Below are 25597 nucleotides of genomic sequence, written 5' to 3'. Positions count from 1 at the left end.
GTTGTTGAGTGTAACTTATACGATATGGATGTATTAGTTCAGTTATTATTATTCTTCCCTCGCTATTAATATTATAATTTTGTAAGAGAGATACGATTTGTATGAGTTAGTATGTATATAATATGTATAGGCTACTTGAGTAATAAGTTATGTATATTGGTACATGCTTGTTTGTTTTCAAGACAAAGTAGTTTTTCTCAGTTTTCAAAGAAAATCAGCGGTACGGTTTCGAGCAAAAGGCTCCCATTATATTATTAAGTATATGAAGTCGTCATAATACTTCTTGCTATCAGAGTGGCGCAGCCGGAAGCGTGACATTCTGATAGTAAGGGTGTTACAACTTCCGTCCCACAGAAGATGAAAAAAAAAAGCCCATTACAAATTGTCCTCCCAAAAATTTTACTTTCACCTTTTACACTTTACCATTCACCTTCTAACCCTTTTACCGCCGCATACTTCTCCCAAAACCCTCACTGCACCGTCGGTCCTTTCCTCACTCGTCAGCCTCAGCGCCGCTGAGCTTTTTATTCATTAAGCCGTCGATTTAAAATGAAAATAACCATTAACATACATAGTAAAATGAACATCTATCAAATTTTATTATATCTACTTAAATCAAATCCAAATTAAATAAACATCCACTTTAGAATGAAAAGTAACCATCTACATAGCTAACAAAATGAACATCCAGTAAATTTCAATATACATAATTAAATCCAATCCAAATTAAATAAACATTCACTTTATAATAAAAATAACCATCTATATACCTAATAAAATAAATAACAATCAAGGAGCGAAGAGGACGTGAACAACAATAATCTATCACCATTAGCATCACCCACCATTCTCATTTCTCTATAAAAAAGAAAGAAAGAGTTTTGTTTTGTTATTCCCAAAGGAAAAGAAATAGCTACCTTTGTTGTGGCGTAGTTTTTGGTTTGAGTACCTATAATTATTCACGCACATATCATATTTCCTAAGTTCCCTATGTTAATCCCACACTGATCCACGTTATTAACCCACAATTGTATGTGTTTTTGATGTCTTCTTCTCCCAAATGTTTCCTTGTTTTTCACTATCACAGAAGAACTTCGTCCATAAGAGGACAAATGACGGCTTCAGCATGAGACAGACGGCGTCGGCACAGACTGCAGGCTTCTACTACATCTAAACGGAGTGATGAGGAACAGCAACGTTCTACTACGTCTGAATATCTGTCTTCGGCAACGACAACAAATTGTGATAGGGGTATTGGAGAGGGACTATGTGGTCTATGCCGCAAATATCAGAAATAAGATTATGGTGGGATTAGGAGTAACCGTATATAGTGTGAATGAATTTAGGTGTTAATCCTAATTTTTAAAATTTTAAAATATGTTAATAATTATTTAATTAATTAAGAATCTGAATTTTAAATTTATATTTATATTTATTTTAAACCGTTGTTCACAATATACATTGTTTAACTATACCTTCTCTAACACCATAAATATGTATTAGAAGTTCTACGAATGGCTGGCATGGATGAGGCCAATCCCTTACCAACTCCAATGGTGACCTCACTTAAACTGCACAAGAATGATTTTGAATTGTACGTTCCATGACCCAAAGCTCTACCGTTCCATGATTAATTCAGTGGTTGGAGCGCTTTAGTATCTTACCGTGATACGTCCCGATATTTCTTACTCTGTGAATAGAGAGTATCACAGTTCATGCACAACCCCACATTGAATCAATGGAATAAAGCTGTGTGGAACGATAAGTCATGGTTTAATTTTTTCTCGTTGTGCTGACTATAGACTTTTCTCACAGTTCACGCATAACCCCACATTGAATCAATGGAATAAGCGCTTTATTTTTTTTTATGGGAGAGGGGTGTAATGGATACAGCACAAAATAACAAAGGATAGTATTAAATAGGTATTCAAGAACTGGTTAGTTATTTTTTCCTCCAAAATCACTTAGGATACTGTTACGGCCTGTCCCAGACCATTTGCGGGCCGATCTGACTCGTGGACCACCCGACCCGAACGGTCGGGTGCGAGGCGCCAATCGTTGACCCTGACACGCGTCCCTGACAACTCACTGCTACAGCTGTGTGAAGGAAGCTTCGGGGAAGGTGGGTCTGCTCCTATGGGACCCACCTCTGACATGGTATATATGGGGAGGGTCCTATCCCTCCCCCAAGGTACGTCACATACCATTCTCTCACTTTTCGCCTGCACACTTGACTGACTAGAGCGCCGGAGTGTCTTTGCAGGTGCCACCCCTTCCACACGAAGAGCTCAGAAAGTCGGCTGCTCCAGTTTCACCCCTCGAGACTCGAATCCAGGCCACACCCCACCAACCGACCCGAAGATCTTTCCGAACCATCCGGTATCCGACCTACCGCACATTGGCGCTGTCTGTGGGAATCCAGCGCCTGAATGGACGTCGCACGGGACCCTAGGGGCACAAGCCGCGAGGCTGATCACAGAGGAGAAGCCTCGGTGGCTTCCTCCGGGGAACGCACGAGATCCCCTCCGCGACGAACCGAGCCGTCTTCGCGATCTCAAGAGAGACGCCCCTTTGGAGGGACAGGCGACAACAACGCCAGAATAATGCAAGAGCTGCACCATAGGATGCAAAATCTGGAGCAGCAACTGGCGGATCAGAACACCGTCACCGAAGTTCCGAACCGAGCCGCTCCCGGTCTCCTTCGAGGAGTCACTCCCGAGAAACGCCCATCCCACGAACAGAGTCTGAAAGTGCCCGGGAGGAGGAGGAGCGCCCGAGGAGACGTCGTGACCCTTTCATATACGCACGACTGGAAAGGAGGCGGGCCACGGAGCAAGGTCGGGAAAACGGCGAGGAGAGATCAAGGAGAACTCGGCAACCCGTGATAATAGGCACCACCCCATTTCATCGTTCCATCCTCGAGGTCCGGTTACCAAAGCACTTTGATAAACCGACGAACATGAGGTACGATGGAACCCAGGACCCACAGGAACACCTTACGTCCTTCGAGACTAGGATGAACCTGAAGGGAGTGGGAGACGAGGTGAGGTGCCGCGCTTTCCCGGTGACTCTGGCAGGACCTGCGATACGGTGGTTTAACAGCCTCCCGCAGGGTTTGGTAGCCAGGTTCTCGGACATTAGCCGCGCTTTCCTGGCCCAATTTACCACCAGAATTGCAAAGGCAAAGCACCCAATCAATTTTCTCGGCATGACTCAGAGGACCGGTGAGCCGACCAGGAAATATCTAGACCGGTCCAACGACGAGTGCTTGGAGATCGATGGGTTAACTGACTCGGTAGTTAGTCTGTGTTTGACGAACGGACTCCTGAACGAGGACTTCAGAAAGCATCTTACCACGAGACCGGTATGGACGATGCAGGAGATCCAAAGCGTAGCTAGGGAATACATTAATGATGAAGAAGTCAGTCAAGTCGTGGCTGCCAACAAGCGGCAGCCCTCCTACAATCAACCCCGGCAGTACGGTAGCGGAGAAAGGCAGAAGGAACACGCCAGACGGCGGTCCTACCAAGACACCCAGGCCGTTCCCTCGAGTCGGAAAGTTCACCAATTACACTCCCCTCACCGTCCCCATCATAGAAGTTTATCAGCAGATAGCCGAGAAGGAAATCTTGTCGAAGCCCCGACCTCTAAAGGACCGAACCGGGGGGAACAAGAGCCTCTATTGTGATTATCACAAGGGCTATGGACACAAGACGCAGGACTGCTTCGACCTGAAGGACGCGCTGGAACAAGCAATCAAGGACAGAAAACTAGCCGAATTCTCCCACCTCATCAGGGAGCCGAGGAGACGAAACCGTGACCACGAGGGGGAGAACAAGACCCGTGCAGTGAAGCGACGTCAAGAGCCGGAGGACGACGACTACGGCCTTACTATAGTGAACGTACTAACGGCAAGAAATGCGGCGCCAAGGTCGAGGTCGGCACATAGGAAAGACGTCAAAGTCCTGGTGGTTTCCTCATCCTCTGTACAAAGCTCCAAGAGGCTCCCATCCATTTCATTTGGCTCGGAGGACCAATGGTTCGACGAGGTCATGCAAAACCCCCTATGGTCATCACGGCCAGAGTGGGAACCAGCCTCATCAAGCGGATCCTTGTAGATACTGGGGCAATTCGAATATTATGTTTCGCAACGTGTTTGATGCCTTGGGTCTACGGGATGCCGACTTAAAGACTTACCAGTACGGTGTTGTAGGGCTAGGCGACCACTTCATCAAGCCAGACGGGATAATCTCCCTGCCGGTCTCCATAGGACAAGGTCAGGGGCGAAGATCGATAATGGCTGAGTTCGTAGTTCTACGAGACTCCACGGCCTACAATGTCATCCTAGGGAGAAAAACCATTAACGACCTCGGGGCAGTGATCAGTACAAAGATGCTGGTAATGAAGTTCGTCGCTGAAGACAGATCTATGGGATCCGTAAAAGGAGACTTGGAAACGGCAATCGCTTGCGACAATGCCAGTCTCTCCTTAAGAAAGAAATCTAAAGAAGTGTCAGGGGTGTTCCTCGCCGACCTGGATGCCAGAGTCAGTGACAAGCCCAGGCCGGAACCAGAAGGGAACCTAGAGAAGTTTAGAGTCGGTGACACGGAGGAGAAGTTCACCTTCGTGAACAGAAACCTCCCTCACGAACTGAAGGAGCCTCTAGTGGAAATGATCAGGGCCAATGGCGACCTATTTGCCTGGACACCGGCCAACATGCCAGGGATAGACCCCCAACTCATGTCACACCATTTGGCCATCAAGCCAAAGGCCAGACCGGTGGCTCAAAGAAGGAGGAAGACGTCACAAGAAAGAGCAGAGGAGGTGGCCAAGCAGACGGCCAGCCTCCTCGAAGCGGGATTTATCCGGGAACTCGACTACTCGACCTGGCTGTCGAATGTAGTTCTAGTAAGAAAGCACAATGGGAAATGGAGGATGTGTGTGGATTATTCCGATCTCAACAAAGCGTGTCCCAAGGACTACTACGCCCTACCCAACATTGATGCGCTCGTCGACGCGGCGGCGAGGTACCGGTATCTGAGCTTTATGGATGCTTATTTCGGCTGCAATCAGATACCGATGCACCGGCCAGACGAAGAGAAAACAGCGTTCATAACGCCGGGAGGACTCTATTGCTACAAGGTAATGCCCTTTGGCCTGAAGAATGTGGGGGCCACATACCAAAAGTTGATGAAAAAGATATTCAGTGACCTCATAGGCAAGACGGTGGAAGTCTACGTGGATGATATCCTTGCCAAGACCACCCGGCCTAAGGACCTCCTAAGCGACCTGGGAAATGTGTTCGCGGCCCTCCGACGACACAGCATGAGGCTCAACCCTCTCAAATGTGCCTTTGCCATGAAGGCCAGGAAGTTCCTAGGATTTATGATAACCCAAAGCGGGGTGGAAGCCAATCCTGAAAAATGCCAAGCAATACTCCAACTGAAGAGCCCAGGCTGTGTCAAAGACGTTCAGAGACTGGCAGGAAGGCTCACCGCGCTATCTCGCTTCCTTGGGGCGTCGGCAGCGAAGGCCCTGCCTTTCTTCAACCTGATGAGAAAGGGGATAGCATTTGAATGGACCCCGGCATGCGAAGAAGCATTCAATCATTTCAAAGAGATCCTTGCAACACCACCTGTACTCGGTAAGCCCGAGGTCGGAGAACCACTCTACCTGTACCTAGCCATAACGGAAGAAGCGCTGGCAGTGGTTTTGGTGCGGAAAGAAGGGAAAGTTCAACATCCAATTTACTTTGTGAGTAAAGCGCTGCAAGGAGCAGAACTGAGATACAGCAAGTTAGAGAAACTGGCACTAGCACTCCTGACCTCTTCCCGTAGACTATGACAATACTTCCAAGGTCACCAGGTTGTCGTGAGAACGGACCAGAAAATTCATCAGGTGCTCCAAAAACCCGACTTAGTGGGAAGGATGATGACTTGGGCCATTGAGCTATCTCAGTATGATTTGAGATATGAGCCTCGACATGCGATTAAGCCGCAAGCAATGGCAGACTTCCTGGTGGAAGTAACGAGAGACCCAACCGAGGAAGCGGGCATACGGTGGAAGCTCCATGTGGACGGGGCCTCCAACCAGACGTCCGGAGGTGCTGGGATCATCTTAGAAAGCCCTGCCGGGGTCATATACGAACAATAAATCAAGTTCGAGTTTTCATTATCGAACAACCAAGCGGAGTACGAGGCCTTCTTGGGCGGCTTAACCCTAGCTCGGGAAGTCGGAGCCACGAGGCTGGAAGTGTGTAGTGACACAAGTAGTTACCTCGCAAGTGAACGAAAGCTACCAAGCCAGAGACTCGCTGTTACAGAAGTACTTGGAAAAGGTCAAAGAGTTGAGCAAACAATTCGAGGAGGTCTCGATCCAGCATGTTCTGAGGGAAAGGAACACATGGGCAGACCTACTATCCAAGCTGGCAAGCACGAAACTAGGAGTCGGCAACCGGTCTCTCATTCAAGGCATGATAAAAGAACCAGCAGTTGCCCTTCACATGACAAAGATAGGCTCCTCCTAGATGGACCACATCACTGATTTCCTAGAAAACGACAAACTCCCTGACGACGAGAAGGCATCTAAAGTGTTAAGAAGGGAGGCGGCCAAATATGCGATCATACAAGGTCAACTGTTCAAAAAGGGACTCAGCTAGCCCTTGCTGAAATGCCTGCATCTCGACCAAACGGACTACGTACTCAGAGAAGTCCACGAGGGGTGCTGTGGTCACCAGATCGGGGGCAAAGCCCTAGCAAGAAAGCTCATCCGAGCTGGATATTACTGGCCATCAATGATGGAGGACTCCAAAGAATTCGTGAAGAAATGCGTCAAGTGCCAAGAGAATGCCAACTTTCACAAAGCACCGGCTACCGAGCTGAGCCTACTGACGTCCTCCCGACCTTTCGCACAATGGGGAGTCGACCTCTTGGGACCTTTCCCGGTTGGTCCATGGCAAGTCAAATATCTCATAGTTGCCATCGACTACTACACCAAATGGATAGAGGCTGAACCACTGGCCAGTATATCCTCATCCAATTGTCGAAAGTTCATGTGGAGGCAGGTGATAACCCGATTTGGCATCTCGGAAGTCGTTATCTCAGATAACGGGACGCAGTTCACTGATAAGAAGTTCGTGGAGTTCCTTACCGGACTGGGCATAAAGCAGAAATTCTCTTCGATAGAGCATCCCCAGACAAACGGGCAAGTCAAGGCCGCAAATAAGGTCATCTTGCTGGGCCTCAAGAAGCGGCTGGATAATAAAAAAGGTGCATGGGCCGACGAACTCGCCTCAGTCCTTTGGTCTTACCGTACAACCGAGCAGTCCTCCACAGGAGAAATCCCTTTCCGCCTGACGTACGGGGTAGACGCAATGATACCCGTAGAGATCGGCGAATCGAGCCCACGATTACTTCTAAAGGGAGTGGAAGAAGCTGTAGAGAAGGACCTAGTAGACGAGGCTAGGGAGATGGCCTATTTGTCAGAAGTAGCACTAAAGCAAAGAATGACCCTCCGCTACAACACCAAAGTGCTCAGGAGAGAGTTTAAACAAAACAACCTCGTCCTGCGGCGCAACGATATCGGGCTTCCGACCCAAGGGGAAGGAAAGCTGGCGGCAAACTAGGAAGGCCCCTACAGGGTCAAAGAAGTAATTGGCAAGGGCGCCTACAAATTGGAGAAGCTCGATGGCAAGGAAATCCCGAGAATCTGGAATGCAGGTAACCTGAGAAGGTTTTATTCTTAGCTCAAACACGCCGATTAGGCGATCTGATGAGCTCAGTGATTTACTTTCTTAAATACTTGTCATGGCAATAGACTTGTTTAGCTGTCGATTAATGTTTACTTGTCAAAATTACTTTCCCATTTACTTTCCCCCCATTTATGCGTCCCACGACAACATGTTCCCTATAACGTATGGTAAGCAGGACAACGATACGGTTCCCCGGGACTGATCACCCCGGGAGCCAACTAAGTTAAAGCCATAACAAACGGCTACGGCAATAGCAAAGCCACGACTTGGCTTCGCTGAGTTACCAACATAATGGTAAACAAACATGAGCGACAAGCCTACACCGACAAAACAGTAACAAAACAAAACGAAAACTCTACCAGATAAGCAGAGAAAGATGATAATCACAAGCCGACCAAGCGACTATTAAAGTATAACAAAAAGTAAGTTCCACAAGATCTGCAACAAAATCACAAATCCATACAAAAGTACAAAGAGATCACATCTTGGGCATATCGACAATCTTGCCATCCTTGATTGTTTTAAAGACCCCAAATGCCGACGTGTCGAAATCAGGAGCCACGATCTTCACCTGGGCTTTGAGAGCCTCTTCAGTCATGAAGATCGCGCTTTTTCCCTGTTTCACGATCTCTTTATGCTTCTTCTTAAGCTCTTCGGCCTCAGCTTGAGCAGCCTTAGCCGACGAGACGGCCACATCACGTTCCTTCTCCAAAGCGACCACCCGACCTTGCACGGCATTGAGCTGGCTCTCCAAATTCATCTCTCGCTCTGTTAGACGGGACACGGTGGCATCAGAGGTCTTTAATTTCTCCTCGGCAGACGTGGCCTTCTCCTCGGCAGCCTTAAGCTTCTCCCCCGTCTTGGACAGCTGCTCCCGAAGCGTTTCAACTTGAGTCTTTAATTCATTATTGGCCTTGGTAGCAGATTCGAGCTTCCTACGCAGCAACTGCATCCCCGACAGCTCGAACTCGGCCTTTTGAGCTATTGCAGCACCGCGGAGGAGGGTGCGGTACATCCACCTTGCCTGCCCCGCAAGCTCGGTGCCAAGGAAGTGATCCTTCGTGTCGAGAAACAACTGGGAGTCTATAAAGGCCTCGGCGTCGAAGTTTCTCTCCATCACGATGAGAGCTCCTTCAGGGCTGGAGGATGCCCTCTGCCTTTTGGGGGTAGGGATAATCTTCAAGTCATCATCCTCGACTTGTTGAGCGGAGGACAAATGCCCGATGCCGGCCATCTCCTCATGAAAAGGAGAAACGCGCATCCCGCCAGAATTTTTGTCCGACATCTCGGTGTCACGGGGTGAAGTCACCGCCTGATCCTCCTTGTTCTCAGGAGGGTTCTCCGGCTTCCCGTCAGCCTTCTCATCAGCGCTGTCCGCCAAGAAAGTCTTGTACAAGCCCTCAAGCCCTGTCACCGAAGCAGACATCTTCACTGCAACAAGTAAGTAAACAAGTTAGTCGTGAAATCGGCATAACCAATCAAAGCAACAGTAATGCAAGAAATACAAGTCAAAGCTACTCACAAATATAATTTCTGGTAACCGGGAGGTGGGGATTCACATGATTCCTCCCAAAAACGGCCAACAACACGTCGGCATATTTCTGTCCACAACGGACATCCCCTTATAAGTCACCTTGATAAAGGTGTTGGACCCCGCCCCGAAACTCCAATACGTCGGGATGAGGCATTCCCCTTCTAATGACAACCAGAAGGGATGGCGACCTTTGACTGGACGTACCTTAAAATACTTGTCCCATGATAAGAGTCTTCGAACAAGCCAAAAATCCTCCGACCTTGGGCAGATCAGAAGGACATGAACCCTTTCCTCGCTTTCCCCTCCTTGGAAGGATTCGTGAGGTTGAAGAAAAAAAGGAAAACGTCGACGGACACCGGTAGCTCCAGATATTCACACACCATCTCGAAACATCGGATGGAAGCCCAACTGTTCGGATGCAGCTGCGATGGCGCCACGGAGATCCGGTTAAGGAGCGCCATTTGAAAAGCAGAAAAGGGATGCGAACCCCCACTTGGGTGAACATGGACTTGTAAAACCAAATCCAATCGGCAACCCGGGGGGAGTGAAAATTGAGTTCGTATAGTCGTTAGTTGGGGGCAGGAACAAAAACGTCATAGTTGGCCTCCTCGTCAGTCCCGCCGCACAAGTACTCGACTTGGCGAAACTCGGTAAGCTCCTCCTCGCCCATCTGGTTCGGGGAGTCCTTCACGTCGGAAGTCACCCAAGCGTAGGGATCGTAACCTGCGGCGGAGGTGGAAGCTCGTGAGACGACGCGAGGCATACCTACAGTGGGGGTACCACTCGGTTAGTCTATGAGTTCGAGAGTCCAGAAAAACTAATATCCTATTCAATAACTAAGATCAAGCATGGCTGAAGCAGAATTCAAGTAAAAGCCTAAAAAGCTAATACTCTGGAATGGTAACCCCCTAACGCACCTACTTAACACTATGATCATCTAGCATGCAAATCAAACAAGCAACATGCATACAGAAGAACTGATAATGAAGGTGAAACAAACGTAAAGCAAAGAAAGAGGAGAAGAGTGCTTACCTGATTGATTGTAATAGCTGAGAGGAAAGCAGGAAGGGATGAATGCTCAGAAACACGAAGATCACAGTAGGAAATTCAGGAAGAAAGAAGGAGAATGCAAAGGAAATGGAACGAAAATGGAGCGTGAAACTGATTAGGAGATTAAAAAACTGACATGAAGCGCGAAAGGCAGGGGTAAAAGAGTCTTTACTCACAGGGTTTGAAACAACCCATTATGAGCATTAAATGCCCAGCGCGAAGAACGAGGTGACGAACGGTTATCCCCGGCAACGAACAGACACACGCGCAAGAGACACGTCTTCTCCACGAGCGGCCGATCTAGCGACAACATTCGAAGAGAGCATAACACGCCACCAATAGCCCTCACGATCATTGCTGGCGCGTTGGGGGCACTGTTACGGCCTGCCCCAGACCATTTGCGGGCCGATCCGACCCGTGGACCACCCGACCCGAACGGTCGGGTGCGAGGCGCCAATGGTTGACCCGGACACGCGTCCCTGACAACTCACTGCTACAGCTGTGTGAAGGAAGCTTCGGGGAAGGTGGGTCTGCTCCTGTGGGACCCACCTCTGACATGGTATATATGGGAGGGTCCTACCCCTCCCCCAAGGTACGTCACATACCATTATCTCACTTTCCGTCTGCACACCTGACTGATTAGAGCGTCAGAATGTCTTTGCAGGTGCCACCCCCTCCACACGAAGAGCTCGAAAAGTCGGCTGCTCCAATTTCAACCCTCGCGACTCGAATCCAGGCCACAACCCACCAACTGACCCAAAGATCTTTTCAAACCATCCGATATTCGACCTACCGAACATATACATATGCTGAAGTTGGTGCATAACTCTGTGTAAATAGAGCAAAGACTCTTTATTTGTATCACAACTACTATTCATATGAATATCACATTCATCATTTGCGTTTTCTTTCTCTTCATATTATAACTCTTAAAAAATCTCGTAACCCGAAATATATAACTTTTAAAATTATATAACAAACTAATAAAATTTTACACATAAAAATTAAATTTTATACATATTATATAATATTTATATAAAAATAAATTGCTATAAAAAATAATATTACATAATTTAAAATATTAATTATAATAGAAAAGTATAGCATTTCATTAATAATTTTACTAAATATATATAATTTTAGATATGGAATATGAATTTGGATTAGACTAGAAGTATTAGAAATATAGTTTGAACTCGAGAGAGAAAATAAAACTGATTAGAAAAGACAAAAATTCAAGACCAAGCTGAATTTAGGATTAGCCGGATCTTATGCACTCCTAATTAGATTACTTTTTTTTTTTAAATAAAAGAAAAATCTCATCTCTTTCTATTGTTGATGACCTATACGGTCTATTATGCATTTCATTTAGTTTATCAATGAACTGTCGTTATTAAAAATTAAAATATTTGAAAATTATACCAATGCCCTTAATAAAAGATGTATAAAGATATTTTATATGATAATTACTTCAACGAAGATGTTAAAAATATTTTTTATGGTAATTTTTTATTTAAAAAGTGTAATTTATTTATTTGGCCACATTTTAAATAAAAGTAGCACTTTTATAATATATAAAAATCAAACCCTATAATTTATTATCTAATGATCAAAATAAAATATTTTCACATAATGACAATAATAAAATCTTTATTGGAGTATTTACTATTTTATATATCTCTCTAGTAGCATAAATAAAACATTTGTAATTGTAAGCCTAGTCACAGACTTGTGTGAATACGGCTAATCCAATCTGCTAAACACAATTAGATTTAGTAACTTATTCTCTATTTTGTTGATATTTAAACTCATTTACAGTTTGATAGTGTTACAGATTTAAAGATATTTTTCAGAAGGTATATAAACTATGAAGAGAGATGGAAGCAAAAATTTGAAGAACATTTGATATAGTTTGTTTTCATTTTGATTAACCAAACTTTTTTGATTCATTACACATAGATAATTGACACTTTAAGTGGTTTCAGATACGAGCATAGGCTAATTCTATTGATTTAAGTTTTGTTAATTTTAATTGTTATTGTCAATGATGGTTTCCTGATTTTTTTTAATTCATTTATTTATTTTGTTTGTTTTGAATTGTTACTGTAGACAATGATTTTCTATTCTGTTTCAGATGCAGTGGCAACTTATTACTTATATACAATTTATGTTTATTCCTTTATTTTCTCCCTTACTACTATTATAGCTTAACTTGATGAAACATAGTTATAGGCTTGTAGCATTTTTTATTGTTTAGATTTATAACATGATTTATTATTTTTTTAAAAAAAAATTTTTGTATCAATATTTTGAGTTTAATAAAATATTTTATTTTTTAATAATTAATTTCAGTATAATAATAATAATAATAATAATAATAATAATAATAATAATAATAATAATAATAATATTGTTGTTGTTGTTGTTGTTGTTGTTGTTGACACAAATAATTGAGATTTAAGAAAAAAAAAAGAAATTTTTTTGCTTCTAAGAAAATGAGTATAATATAACTAAAAAAGGTCTTAAGATTTTAGCGGCAATAATAATTGCAACTAAAAGTAAATAACATTACAATTTTAAAATTATTTTTAGTGGTCATATAAATTGCTAGTAAAGAGTTTTGGTGGCAATAGTAATGGCTGCTAAAAATGAATAACATTGCAATTTTAGAATTACTTTTGGTGGCCATATAAATTGCCAAAAAAATGATCACTAATAGCTATATACTTTTTGCGACCATTAAAAAAGTCTTTACCGGCAAATGTTATAATTGCCGCTAAAACTTTTTAACGACAAAGCATAAGATGGCTAATGTCTAATTACCGATAAATATATTAGCAGCTATTTTTATTTCCGCTAAAAACAAAATAAATGACCGCTAAAAATGATTTTTATTGTAGTGAAATAAAATGATATCTTTCATGTGATAGCTATCTAATTATCCATCAAAGAATATTTTCATATTTTCATTTCATCATCATTTTCCCTTTCCACCGCAGCATGTACTATGACTAAGTTTTATGAATTCTTTTTCTTTCATAGTTATGGTTTCACATTAGTGCATTGCCTACTTTAGACAAAATTTGTCCATACCCTATTAACTAATATTTAGCTAGCTCAAATAATAAACGGGTTGGTCAAGTGAAAATAAGCTTGCACACTATTCATCAATCAACGGGGTTTTGCCTCATAGCTAATTAGGAGAATTATAGTGTACAGATGAATGAACATACAGAGATTCGTATATTCCCTCTGCTTTAGTTCGTGAGCGACACGTGGTTATGGTGTCGAGGCTGGAGGGAGGCGGCTTGACAAATTTGTCGCATAGGGGGCCCTTGATGGCTGATGGCTGGCTTGAGGCAGCTCTTACGGGGACACATATAACGCCCGTGCAACGTAACGGTGGGTTGCTCGTATTCCTCAAAGAATGGCCCAATGATATACTTTGTTGAGAGCGTTTGGTCCGTGTTAGTAATGGACTGAAAAAATAATTTATTCAAGTCAAAAGTAAGGAAGTGGTGGAAAAAAAAAGGAGTGAAAAAAACGCAGGAGAAAAATAAATCAAAAGAAAAGCTGTCCTTATAGTGAAACTACTAACCCGATGGAGTTAGCATAAGGTTATTCCAAGACCAAAAAAAAAAAAAAAAAAAAAAAGGAAACTAGTTTTATCTCCTGTGCTCACGGGAATTAAAATTATAATTTTAAATAAATATTATTCAATAAAAATATAAATTAAATTATTTTAAAATAATTGATTATATAGAGATATATTATATAAATAATAATATTTAATATGTAATTTATTAAGAGTTAATTTAATTTTTAATTTTTTTAAAAAAATATAATATGAGAAAATAGTAATTTTATTTTTTTAGTTAACGAATTATTTGTATTTTTTATTATGTAATTAATTTAATGAATAAGTTTTATTATTATTTTCATACTAAAAAAAATATCAACTTATATTATTCTTATATTTAAATTGAGGTTAATTAATTTAGTTTTTATTTTCATTTTAAATTTTATATTTCAATTAGTGAACTCCAAACTTGATATGATTAAACTTATCACAATAAACATTAACGATAAAGCAACTTATTTTTATATACGATTCATCATTTATATTCTATAAATATATATTATGAATATTGGTGCACTCTAAAAAATGCTAATTTAAATATTAAGGTCAATTAACCTATCAGTTATGTTCAATTTTAATTATTAAAAAATATCTTTAATAAAAGACGTTTTAGGTATCTTTATTTGGGATTTGGATTCTCTAAAGTTTGAATTTCACTTTAGAGAGTAAAGTGTGATCTCTCACCATTGATTTCATAGGTGGGACCAATAATAAATATGAAAGAGAAACTATTCAAGGGGAGAAGATCACACTTTACTCTCTAAAGTGAAATTCAAACTTTAGAGGATCCAAATTCCTTTATTTGAGTGGCTCCCTTTTTATATAGGACATCTTTTGATTCTGTTAAATACAAAAATAGCAAATTGTTTCATCTCTGAATTTAGAGATAATTACATTCCCCTACGAGATGCTAAAATGAGACTCTCTCCCCTCTATTTAGAGATAATTATTCTTTAATAAATAATTCTTTTATTGATTACATTGTATTTTTTAAAAAACTTAATAATTAAATAATTTTTTGTGAAAAATACCCTTCAGTAATTTCTTAATTAATAAATTATAACTTTACCAAAATTTTTGTTATCAATTATTTTATATTTTACTATTAATTTTTCGATATCTATATATATTATTTTATCATTAAATAAAAAATTTTAGTAAGATTATTTTTTACCATCAACATATAATAATTTTTATACATATTAACAGTGATAAGATTTTTTTATTTACTATTACAATAATATTTATTGATATAAAAAAATTAATAGTAAAATATAAAATTAATTATTAACAAAAATTTTGGTAAAATCATAATTTAATAATTAAAAAATTATTGAAGGATAGGTATCTTAGAAAAAAATAATATAATTATTAATTTCTTAAAAAGTATTTTAATAAAAATACAATTTAATCAATAAAAAAATAATTTATTTAAAGACTATTTTGGTAAACAAAATTTAATGATAATCAATAAAATTTTTGCTAATGGGTATTTTTTAAAAAAATAATTTTTTCTTCGTAAAAAATGAATAAAGTTAATATTAGTTAACACAAAAATTTAAAATATATTAAAGAGTAGATTTTTTAAAAGTTAGAAGGGAAGAGAATGTACATTTATAAAATAGAAGGGAGGGGAATATAATTTTAGCATCTCGCAAAGTAATAGAGTGAAATTTTCTCTTGAATTTATTGTAACATACTCTCTAAGGATTTTACTTATTATTATTATTATTATTATTATTATTATTATTATGATCATCATCATCATCGAGTAATAATCTTATTGTGTCATGTGATAACGTTGATGTTTTAGTCGTTGCTCATTGTTTCTTCATAACCAGGCCCTATAGCAATAATCTTGGTGGACGCTGCTAGGGTTTTTTTGGATGATAGGAGAAGACTGACCCACATCAACAACTAGAGTGGTTACCCCCACTCTTTTTGGGAACAAACCTGAAGGCCCAACAAGCGTTAACGGGACCCTCTAAAATGAGAACCCCATTCTAAATTGTGCACTCCAGCCGGCTGACCCAGCCCTTCGATCAGCCTCCTACATAAATAACACGTGTCCACAGCAAATTCAATAAAGATAAAAATCTGTAAATCTGTATGAATAAGTATCTTTACACTAGATGAACCCATCAAATTATTCCTATTATTATAGATCGCACTTTAGACTAAAAGCAACTTCTTTTTTTTTTTTTATTGAATAGGTGAAGCAATGATCATTGTAAAAAATTAATGACCTGATTCCACGGTGAATATTCCAAGTTCCAACTATTGATTGATAAAAGATCATAAATCAAAATTGGGAAAAACAAATTAAGAAAAAGGCACTTTGTTACAATGCAAAATGTGAGGCCTGGTATTTACTAGCACCCATCATGTACAGATATAGAGGACATGTCAATGGAATGTGAATCCTGAAATTTAGCTAGATACCAAACCCAACCCCCCATCCAAAACTAAGCCAAAAAAGTGTAAGAACCAAACTACTCCTAATCTCATCGCTGGTTTTATCCATCAGCTCACCCTTCACGTGATCCAAACAACCAAGAAACACGGCCCATAAGAGAGAATAAAAAAGTACCCTCATAAGGAGGGACCCCTTCTTTGTTTCCCTAAACAAAAAGGGCATAAAAAATGAGAATGATGGTGACCAAGAAATTGGACGGCCAGGATGGGCCGTGGCCCGTATCGAACTGGAGGGAATCAACGGCCAGTGGCATGTTCTCTTGATCGGGGCTGCATTTTGATTCGTGTGGGCGCGCGCGCTGTACATGATTGCCCGCAAAACGGCCGAAACGGTAGGCATGTATGCCTTTTTATTCTTAGCGTCCTTAATGCAGCAAGGGAATAAACAAATCAATGCAATGCAATACAAAATGGAATGATCATAACAAAATAAACTCGTACGGTTTGTTTTATTTAAATTTCTTTTTTTCTTTCTTTTGATCTCTTCTTCGTACGGTTTGTTTATAATTTGCATTTCATAAAACAACTGGGATTCCATTAAAACGCATTGTGCCAGCAATATCGTTGTATGCTTTTAATCAATTATTGATTTTATACTGCAAATTTTGTCACTATGGCAGTGAATTCTAAGAGTTTATCTAAAGCGTATTGTTATGTGTTATCTAAGATTTTAAAGAAGGTAACTATGCATGTGTGGTTATAACTTACAATAAAACCATCTCAAAAATTCTAAAAGTGAAGTGTTATGGATGTGGCAGAATATTGATATTGCTGTGTTGGTGATCATACTAATCATCGTTTGTCTTGCGCTACTATAACGAATATTTGGACTATTATTCATTCATTTATTTCTAATGTTATTATTAACGGTTATCCTTGTTTGTTTCTTCAATTCTTCCCCTGCTTGTGTGGTTTAAATTTAAACCCATAGTTGCTGCTCCATATTTTTATCTTGATTGAGATTTCAATTACTTGTTTCATTCAGAGCTAGCTTAAAAGGAAGTATCCGAGGCAGCCATGGTTACCGCAGATCCTCCAACGAGACTTCAGGTTTAATTTTTTTTTTTAATTCTCATATTTTCTTTGGAAATTATGGTGTGAGTGAGTAGGTTTAGTGCTTTGGCAAAGGAAATTGATACAGTCTAACCTAATAACTACATTAGTGATCTTAAAGTCACACGGAAACAACTCAACCGTTGCTCCAAGTCTTCCTTTCGATTCAGTGTCAAGTTAACAAAGAATCTATTATTTGGTACCAAAGAAATTAAACATGCATTGTTCATTATTGGCATGATCAAAAGGGAAAGTATACAGCAATAGCAGTGTGTTGGCTTCTTGGAAATGGATGTCTTTTCTCATGGAACAGTATGCTCACAATAACAGATTACTACTCTATCTTGTTTCCGGTAATTTATCAGTATTCTGATGATTCAATTGTTGTGTTGTTCAATCCAGAGTAATTTTGATCTCATTTTTTCCTTTCTTGTGCAGAGATATCACCCCTCAAGAGTTCTTACTCTTGTATACCAGCCATTTGCAGTTGGAACGATTGCAACACTTGCCTACAACGAAGAAAGAATAAACACAAGATTTCGGAACCTATTTGGATACATTCTTTTCTTCGCAGCCACTCTTTTGGTGTTAGTTGTAAGTCTTGATCATTAGTCTGTGAACTTTTCTTACTCTCTTAATTCATCAGAAGTCAGAACATGATTTTTGCTTATGTCTTTTGTAGATAGATTTAGCAACATCTGGTAGAGGAGGAATTGGAACTTTCATTGGTATATGTGCAGTAGGTGGTGCATTTGGAATAGCAGATGCTCATGTCCAAGGTGGAATGGTGGGAGACCTTTCATATATGCATCCTGAATTGCTTCAGGTCAGCGTCACCATTGCAAAATTGCTCTGTATAAACTTCCTCACAATGTTACTTTCTTTTATTAATAATTTTATATGATTTTCTTGGACTGCGACTAGACCGGTTAACAGAATGTTAGACGGAAAATGTGAGTAAGAATAGAGGTTAAGTGAGACAAATATGAGGATGATGAGATAGATTACCGGTCACACACCGAATGGACAAAATAAGAAACAAAGATATAAAAGAAAAAAATAGAGCAACATTTATTATTGAAAAGATAGTAACAACTCATCTTAAATAATTTAGAAATGTGAAAAGAAGATTGGTAGAATATTCAATTGAAATGGTAAATTAGATGGAAGATAGAATATAAAAGATAAAGAAAAACCTAAAATATTATACATGAGATAGTTAAAAGAGATCTAGGTAATAGATAGTTTCATTTTAAATATGATATTATTATTGTTTGTTATATGTGAATTATTTTTTGGGTCATATTTTCGTATTCTATTGATAAGTGTTTTTGACTTTTATGATAATAAGAATCGGTTTGAATTGACTTTTGAAAAAAGTATTTATTTTTTTATTTTTTTAAATAAAATCTTTTTTTAACAGACAAAAATTATTTTATATTTGGATAGATTTTTTAAAAAAAGTTTTTAAGTATTAAAATCATTTTTATTTTTATTTTTCTTTTAATAAAGTATTGTTAATTTTTAGAAAAAAATAAATAATTTATTTTTTAATAAAAATACTTTTTTTTAAAATACGAATTTAAATAAATTTTAAATTAAATAAAAATACTTTATTTTATAAAAAAATTATTTTTTTTCACTTAAAAAAACCAATCTAAACTAACACTAAATAAAGAGATGTTAAACAAAGATATAACATAGAAGATAAATTTTTGTTCCAATACTTTTGTTTTTGGATAAAAGCCAGAAAAAGAAGTTATTTTTATATAAATTTCCTTCTCTAAACAAATTTGTGTCTCTGAATGTGTTAAATAGTTCCATTAACTCCTGCATACTTTTTTATGTGGTGTCATTTTGTTGTAGTCTTTCCTTGCTGGTGGAGCAGCATCGGGTGCATTAACTTCTGCTTTGAGGTTAGTTACAAAAGCTGCATTTGAGAACTCCAAAGATGGTCTTCGCAAAGGAGCACGTAAGTTCCAACTAACATAATTTCTCTGGAACATAAAAAATTAGTTAAACTACTAATCACTGATCATGCTTTCTTTCTTTTTTATTGATCCTTTGATTTGCAGTTCTGTTCTTTGCCATAACAACATTCTTTGAGCTTCTTTGTGTCATTCTCTATGCATTTGTGTTTCCCAAAGTACCAATTGTGAAGTATTACCGATCAAAAGCAGCATCAGAAGGAGCAAAAACTGTTTCAGCTGATCTTGCAGCCGCTGGCATCCAGACCTCATCTGTACTCCACTTTTTCTTTTCTTTTCTTTTCAATTCCAACATGATTTCAAATTTCAGTTGCTACCACAATTAGTGCAATGAGCGCTACATCAGCAAGGTTGTGGCTCCATTCTAGTTACCGTTGCATACTGCAATTTAAAATCATTATGCATTTCAATTGACTTGCAAATTAGGTTATAAAATTATTTGGACATTAAATTAGAGTTAAAATTTCAAAGTGATGTTTTAAATTAGTTATGTACATTAAAATAGTCCACGAGATTTCAATTGTACTATATCCTTAAAATTGACAAAAGTGCACTATGCTAATCCCTAATAATTTTCTATCAAGTGACTCATCATGTCTTTTGGAATTATATAATGTACTTTTGTCAATTCAGAGATTTAATTGTATAATTGAGATCTCAAAGACTGTTTTAGTACATGCAACCAAATTTGAAGGATCTTAGAGCTTAACTCCATTACATTACCATGAATTACTTTCACATACATAGATGTATCCCAAAGGATAGGACTCCATTCTTTTTTTTTCTTCCCTATGTATTCATAGAAGTTACTAAACTTTTCATGATTCCGTTTATGAGATAAGATTTCTTTTCTTTTTTAGGACAATGAAGATGTAAAGAAACAAGAGCGGAAAGGAAAGAAGCAATTGTTAATGGAGAACATTGATTATGCAATTGATTTGTTCCTCATATATTCTCTAACACTGTCTATCTTCCCTGGATTCTTGTCAGAAGACACTGGAAAACATAGTTTGGGCGATTGGTATGTACATGAAAATAAACACAGTAATATCATTCATCAAATGAGGCTTAAATCTCTAATGTATCTTATGTTATAAATACAGATATTATCTAACATATTCTCCAATGCTATTATTGTTTCAGGTATGCTCTTGTTTTGATTGCCATGTACAATGGGTTTGACTTAATCGGAAGATACATTCCCCTAGTGAAATGCATTAAAATGGAGTCTCGAAAGTTGCTCACAACAACAATAATTAGTCGTATCTTACTTATACCGGCATTTTATTTCACTTCAAAGTATGGTGACCAAGGTTGGATGATGTTGTTGACATCTTTCTTGGGATTATCAAATGGTTATCTCACTGTCTGTGTTCTTACTAGTGCACCCAAAGGTTACAAGGTAGGTTTGAAACAAATTTGACATACCATAATTCGGATAATTTTTGTTAATATTGATTGATTTATTTTAATTTTGTAGGGACCAGAGCAAAATGCCTTGGGAAACATATTGGTGTTGTTTCTTCTTGCAGGCATTTTTGCTGGGGTAACACTTGATTGGTTGTGGTTAATAGGTAAAGGGTGGTGAGATTTTCACTATGCCAACTAGGGAAATTGTCAAGCCATTATTAATTTATTAAATAAGACTCATTTTTTTATATATTTTTAGCATCAGCTATGACTAAGATTGGTTTTTTTATTTATTATTTTACAGAGTTAGAGTTAGAATAAATATTTCTATATAATTATCTAGTAATTTTTAATTGCGTCATCATGAGTTATTTTATTGGTTGAACATAGAAATTATATTTTTGCAAATTAAGTTTAATTCTAAAATAAGTGTTGTTGCTTCTAATTTTGTTTATCTTTGCTTTAAAATTTTAATTTGGTGTTGCTTTCTTCTTAATGGTATTGCTGTTACTTCTGAAAAATTATGTCATCTTTTTTTTTTAATGGTGCCAAGTTATTAATTACTTTCAATAAGTACTAAGTTATTAATAGGTTTTGAAAATCGGATCGAATTCGCTGATTATTTAATTAGTCGAAAATTGATCATTAAATTAGTTCAATTCAAAATAAAAATTATTTGACAATAAATCAATCAAAAATAAAAAAAAGTATATTTTTTTATGATTAACTAGTTAAAAATAATAAATTATAAAAAATCATATATTTTATATAATAAATATATTATTTTATTATATCTAATTTAATTTTAGTTAAATTTTTAAACTATTAAACTTTTAATTTTATCAGTTTAATAATTTCAGAACTTTAGTTATAGTTATTAGGCCAATGTCATCACGTAGAAAGAGAACTATAAAACATTTTGTGGAGAGGCTTGCAGAGTGACATCTAGCTGGGGAGTCGATGGCCTCAATTTTTTTTTTCATTAATTATTTAGTAAGATGTAATTTTCACCATTCAATATTTTTTTTACATATTTTTTTTTGTTCTATTTAAAAAAAATATAAGATGAAGGATCATATTTTATTAAATAATTAAAAAAATTAAAAAGATTTATTCTCACATCTAGCGGCCTCCAATAAGACAATCACAAGCATAAATTTACGTCATTTGTTGTTTTCTTTCAAATTTGTTATTATTATATATTTGCACATAAATGAGTTCATTAGACAACTAGAAGAAAATATATTTGTAATGTAGTTTAAATCAATTTAAAAGATAAAAGAATTCGATATAATTTATTATATTTTAGATTGTAATAATTTGATTTATTTTTAAATTTAATTCAATTTAAATTCAAATGATTGCAATATCTTTTTATTTATACTATCAACAAGATATGTCTAACTATCATTTTATAACTATTTTATTTGCATAACAAAAATATGGTATATATCTTGGTTATATGTTAAATGAGATAAGTAATAAAATAAAAAATAAATAATTTTAAAATAGTATAAATACAAAATTTATTTATTTATTTTAAAAAAAACATCCATTTATGATGAAGACTTTGCTGGGTTTGGTTTTTCATTTTCTGGACTCGATGGTAGCCTTGTAGGGTTTTGTTACAATATGGTCGATTTCTATGAACGAATAGTGTCTATAATGGGTTTGTCTCTAAAATTTTCTAATGTTATTTCTTTCTATATGCTTTAACATTTTTGTTGGGCTTCGGCCCCTTATTGTGGGTTATTCTCAATGTGATGTTTGATTACTAAATGGGAATTTTGCTGCAAAGCTCTTAAGGCGATTATGCTTAGTTGCTTATGAAGAACATGTAAACGCCCCCGTTGATAGTAACTGCCTCAATGGCAAGTAATCTTATTTTCTTCGCGTTGCGCTTTTTATTTTGCGATTTTGTTTTATCCATTTTTCAAGGTTCTTTGTATATTGTATTCTTTTTTAATATTATTATGTATATATTTTATTTTAGAGGTCGTAATACCACACTACCTCTATTTTACGGCATAAGTTAAAGCTCCGTGTAATATGATGTTAGAAGATTCTTTTGTAAACAAAATGCAAAAACCATAACCAAAGGAAAACCAGAATAAAAACTAAACACAAACAATGAGTTTTATTGATACAATACATAGTGATTACTTCAATAATCCAAAAAACAGAGGCATTGATCAACTTTGAGGTACCAAATTGTTTAATCAACAAGAATAAAACTCGGCCCTAACCCTAGAAACGGTTCTCAAGTTCTAGCAAAAAACAAAAAACAACCCAAGACAAACCAAATTTAAAAATGCCACAATTCTACAACAAGTTTAGTAACAACAAAAAAAAGGAAGAAAAACCATACGTTTAGAACAGTCAAATCCAAGAAGAAAACGAAAAAATCAAAACCAAACAATAAAACAAAAACTAAACACAAACAATGGACAAAGAAATATTTTACACAATAGAATCCTTTAATAATAAAAAAAACAGAACCCTTGATCATTTTTCATGAATCAAGAAAAACTAAAAGTCTAAAACCCTAACCCCACAAAATATTTTTAGTTCCAGGAAAAAACACTAACAAGAAATAGATTTTATCAATGGCACAACCCTAACAACAACTTTAGTAACCAGAAAAAATAGAAAAATACCTTTAATAGCGACAAAAATGTCAATCACGTCTTCAACATTGCGCCGAAGCCACTCCTCAATAACGAACTCGCGAACAAGACCCGTCAGAAGCTTTAATCGGCAGCGATGAATGCTTCTTCATCTTCTCCTCAGCGACATTGAACTGGAAGTTAGGGCTTAAATGTTACAGAAAGTGAATGGAAGTGAGAGGGATACTGAAACAATGGCCAAAACGCTGTTGTTTGAATCCACGGCTTTGACACTAGAAACTACGTCATTTTAATGCTGATGCGTAACGTAACGAGTTAGGTCAACTTTTGTTAACGTCGTTCGCAATAACATGAACAGAAGAACTAACGTGACTAAATTTAAATCTTTCAGGGACGAATTTGTTTAACAAAATCATTCGATGACCAAATTGAAGATCGCGTAATCTTTAAAGAACCAATTTGACCATTTATTCAATATAGTAACCATTACTACGAAAAATGAAAGAATATAATAGAGTAAAAAGTTGTGTTTTAATTATCTCAATAAACTGCTATAATAAATTTAAGAGGCAATTCATCACTCATCGTATAGGCTAACATATAAAAGACACAACTACTAATTGCTAAATAAATAAATAAATAATAAAAGATAAGCCACCACTAAAAAAGAAACGTTGAATATCATTAGAATTTTTGTCGGATTTAGCAGTGGAATTACTGGCGAATTTACTAGTAGATTTTGTAATAAATTTGTTAGGTAAAAAAGTTACCGACGGATTCTTTTTTTTGACGATAAATTCGCTGATAATAATTGGATAAAAAAAGGAGAAAAATTATCGCAAATATTATCGGCAGATAAATCCAACAGTAACCCTAATTAATGTAACACTGCATTTTGGTCACTCGCAAAGTGTTACCGTCGGATATTCGACAGTAAATTTGACGGTAATATTCGCCCTAAATTTGAATCGCAAACCCTTTCTCCCTCATTTTCGAACTACTCTCTGGCCTTCTCTTCTCTCTCTCTTCCCCCTCCCCCCCAAACAAACTACCTCCGGCAGCTCCCTCCACTAGTGTCGGCCACCACCAACAGCGTTCAAAGACAACGTGGACTGGGCTGGTGCTCCTTGTGCCGCATTGGTCGCTCTATCATTTCCGTTTTTCGTCGCTCCCGCCACTGCTGCCATCACTGCTGATGCCGCCACTGTTTCCTTTATCGCTGGAGCTGCCTCTTTCCTCCCTCCAGGTAGGTTGTCATCCTCCCTCTTCCTATTATTTTTTTGCAATTTATTTAAAAAATCCTACTGCAACCAACCATGCCGATTTTTCACTGCCACCGTCCGTGCTGCCACTACGTCAAAAAAAATCATCCATGCCACCATTGTGTCTATTTTGCCCTTGTTCCACATGTTAGAGAATCATTAGAATCAATTAGTATCGTCTATATTTATATAGTATATCTGTACATTAATTGTAGGATTCTATGTCTTTATTACTTTGATTCATTTAGCACCTATAAATACCCCTTGTATATTGTACATTTTGATCACAACTCAATAATACACTTTTCAGATTACTCTCAGTCTCTTGTTTCTAACATGGTATCAAGAGCTTAGGTCTTTTTTTTTCAATGAATATTAGTTCATAGCCCCATTGTTTTTTCCATTCTGGCAGTGTTCTTTGGCCTCTTTTTTCGTTCCCTTTTCGACGCTTTGGTTCGTCACCCCTATAACCATCTTGTTCGTCTTGTCGCCGTGATTCCAATGCAACTAGAACCGCCACCATACGCCTCGAGACGCGCCTCCATGCGCCACTGAAAGACGCTGCCACGACCAGGTTGCTCTTCCTTCCAGATTCCACCCGTGCCTCTTTGCTCGCATTTTTCGATCTGTTTTCGACGCTTTCGTTCGTCACCTCCAGCATCATTGTGATCTTCTCTTCGTCAGCTTTCCAACGCCACCGACATCGCCGCCATCAGCCACCGGACGCGCTGTCACGCGCCGCCGGAAGTTCACTGTCCACCTCCATTATTTCTCCTTCCAGAAGCTTCAGCAGCCGTTAGATCTCGGC

The 25597-nt window shown here is 37.9% G+C and overlaps 1 protein-coding gene across 3 annotated transcripts; it reads left to right on the top strand.

Annotated features, from left to right (window-relative positions):
- The first annotated feature begins 16774 nt into the window (after nt 1–16774).
- LOC107634247 (equilibrative nucleotide transporter 3-like) lies at nt 16775–21354 on the top strand. 3 transcript variants are annotated; one of them, XM_016337799.3, is made up of 10 exons: nt 16775–16886; nt 17435–17499; nt 17751–17855; nt 17941–18096; nt 18185–18328; nt 19369–19474; nt 19578–19744; nt 20351–20511; nt 20634–20892; nt 20971–21145. In XM_016337799.3, exons 2-10 carry the CDS (start codon nt 17467–17469, stop codon nt 21076–21078), a joined length of 1239 nt encoding a protein of 412 aa, XP_016193285.1. In that variant the 5' UTR covers nt 16775–16886; nt 17435–17466; the 3' UTR covers nt 21079–21145. The 3 variants fall into 3 exon arrangements, with proteins under 3 accessions (XP_016193285.1, XP_020974030.1, XP_088365318.1); XM_021118371.2 differs by lacking the exon at nt 16775–16886 and adding an exon at nt 16887–17015; XM_088509192.1 differs by lacking the exon at nt 16775–16886 and having other exon boundaries at nt 17180–17499; nt 20971–21354.
- The last annotated feature ends 4243 nt before the right edge of the window (nt 21355–25597 follow it).

The sequence above is a fragment of the Arachis ipaensis genome, chromosome B3 (assembly GCF_059453495.1).
Source record: "Arachis ipaensis isolate K30076 ecotype BB chromosome B3, ASM5945349v1, whole genome shotgun sequence".
Classification (NCBI taxonomy): Eukaryota; Viridiplantae; Streptophyta; class Magnoliopsida; order Fabales; family Fabaceae; genus Arachis; species Arachis ipaensis.
Note: the sequence above shows the minus strand (reverse complement) of the source record. Positions and strands in the feature narration are given on the sequence as shown.

Bases quoted from the DNA above. Each gene is read 5' to 3' on its own strand.
- LOC107634247 (XM_088509192.1), top strand. From the start codon at position 17,467: ATGGTTACCGCAGATCCTCCAACGAGACTTCAG. The intron at 18,097-18,184 runs GTAAGTCTTGAT...TGTCTTTTGTAG, and splicing joins CCACTCTTTTGGTGTTAGTT to ATAGATTTAGCAACATCTGG. The intron at 19,475-19,577 runs GTAAGTTCCAAC...TTTGATTTGCAG, and splicing joins TGGTCTTCGCAAAGGAGCAC to TTCTGTTCTTTGCCATAACA.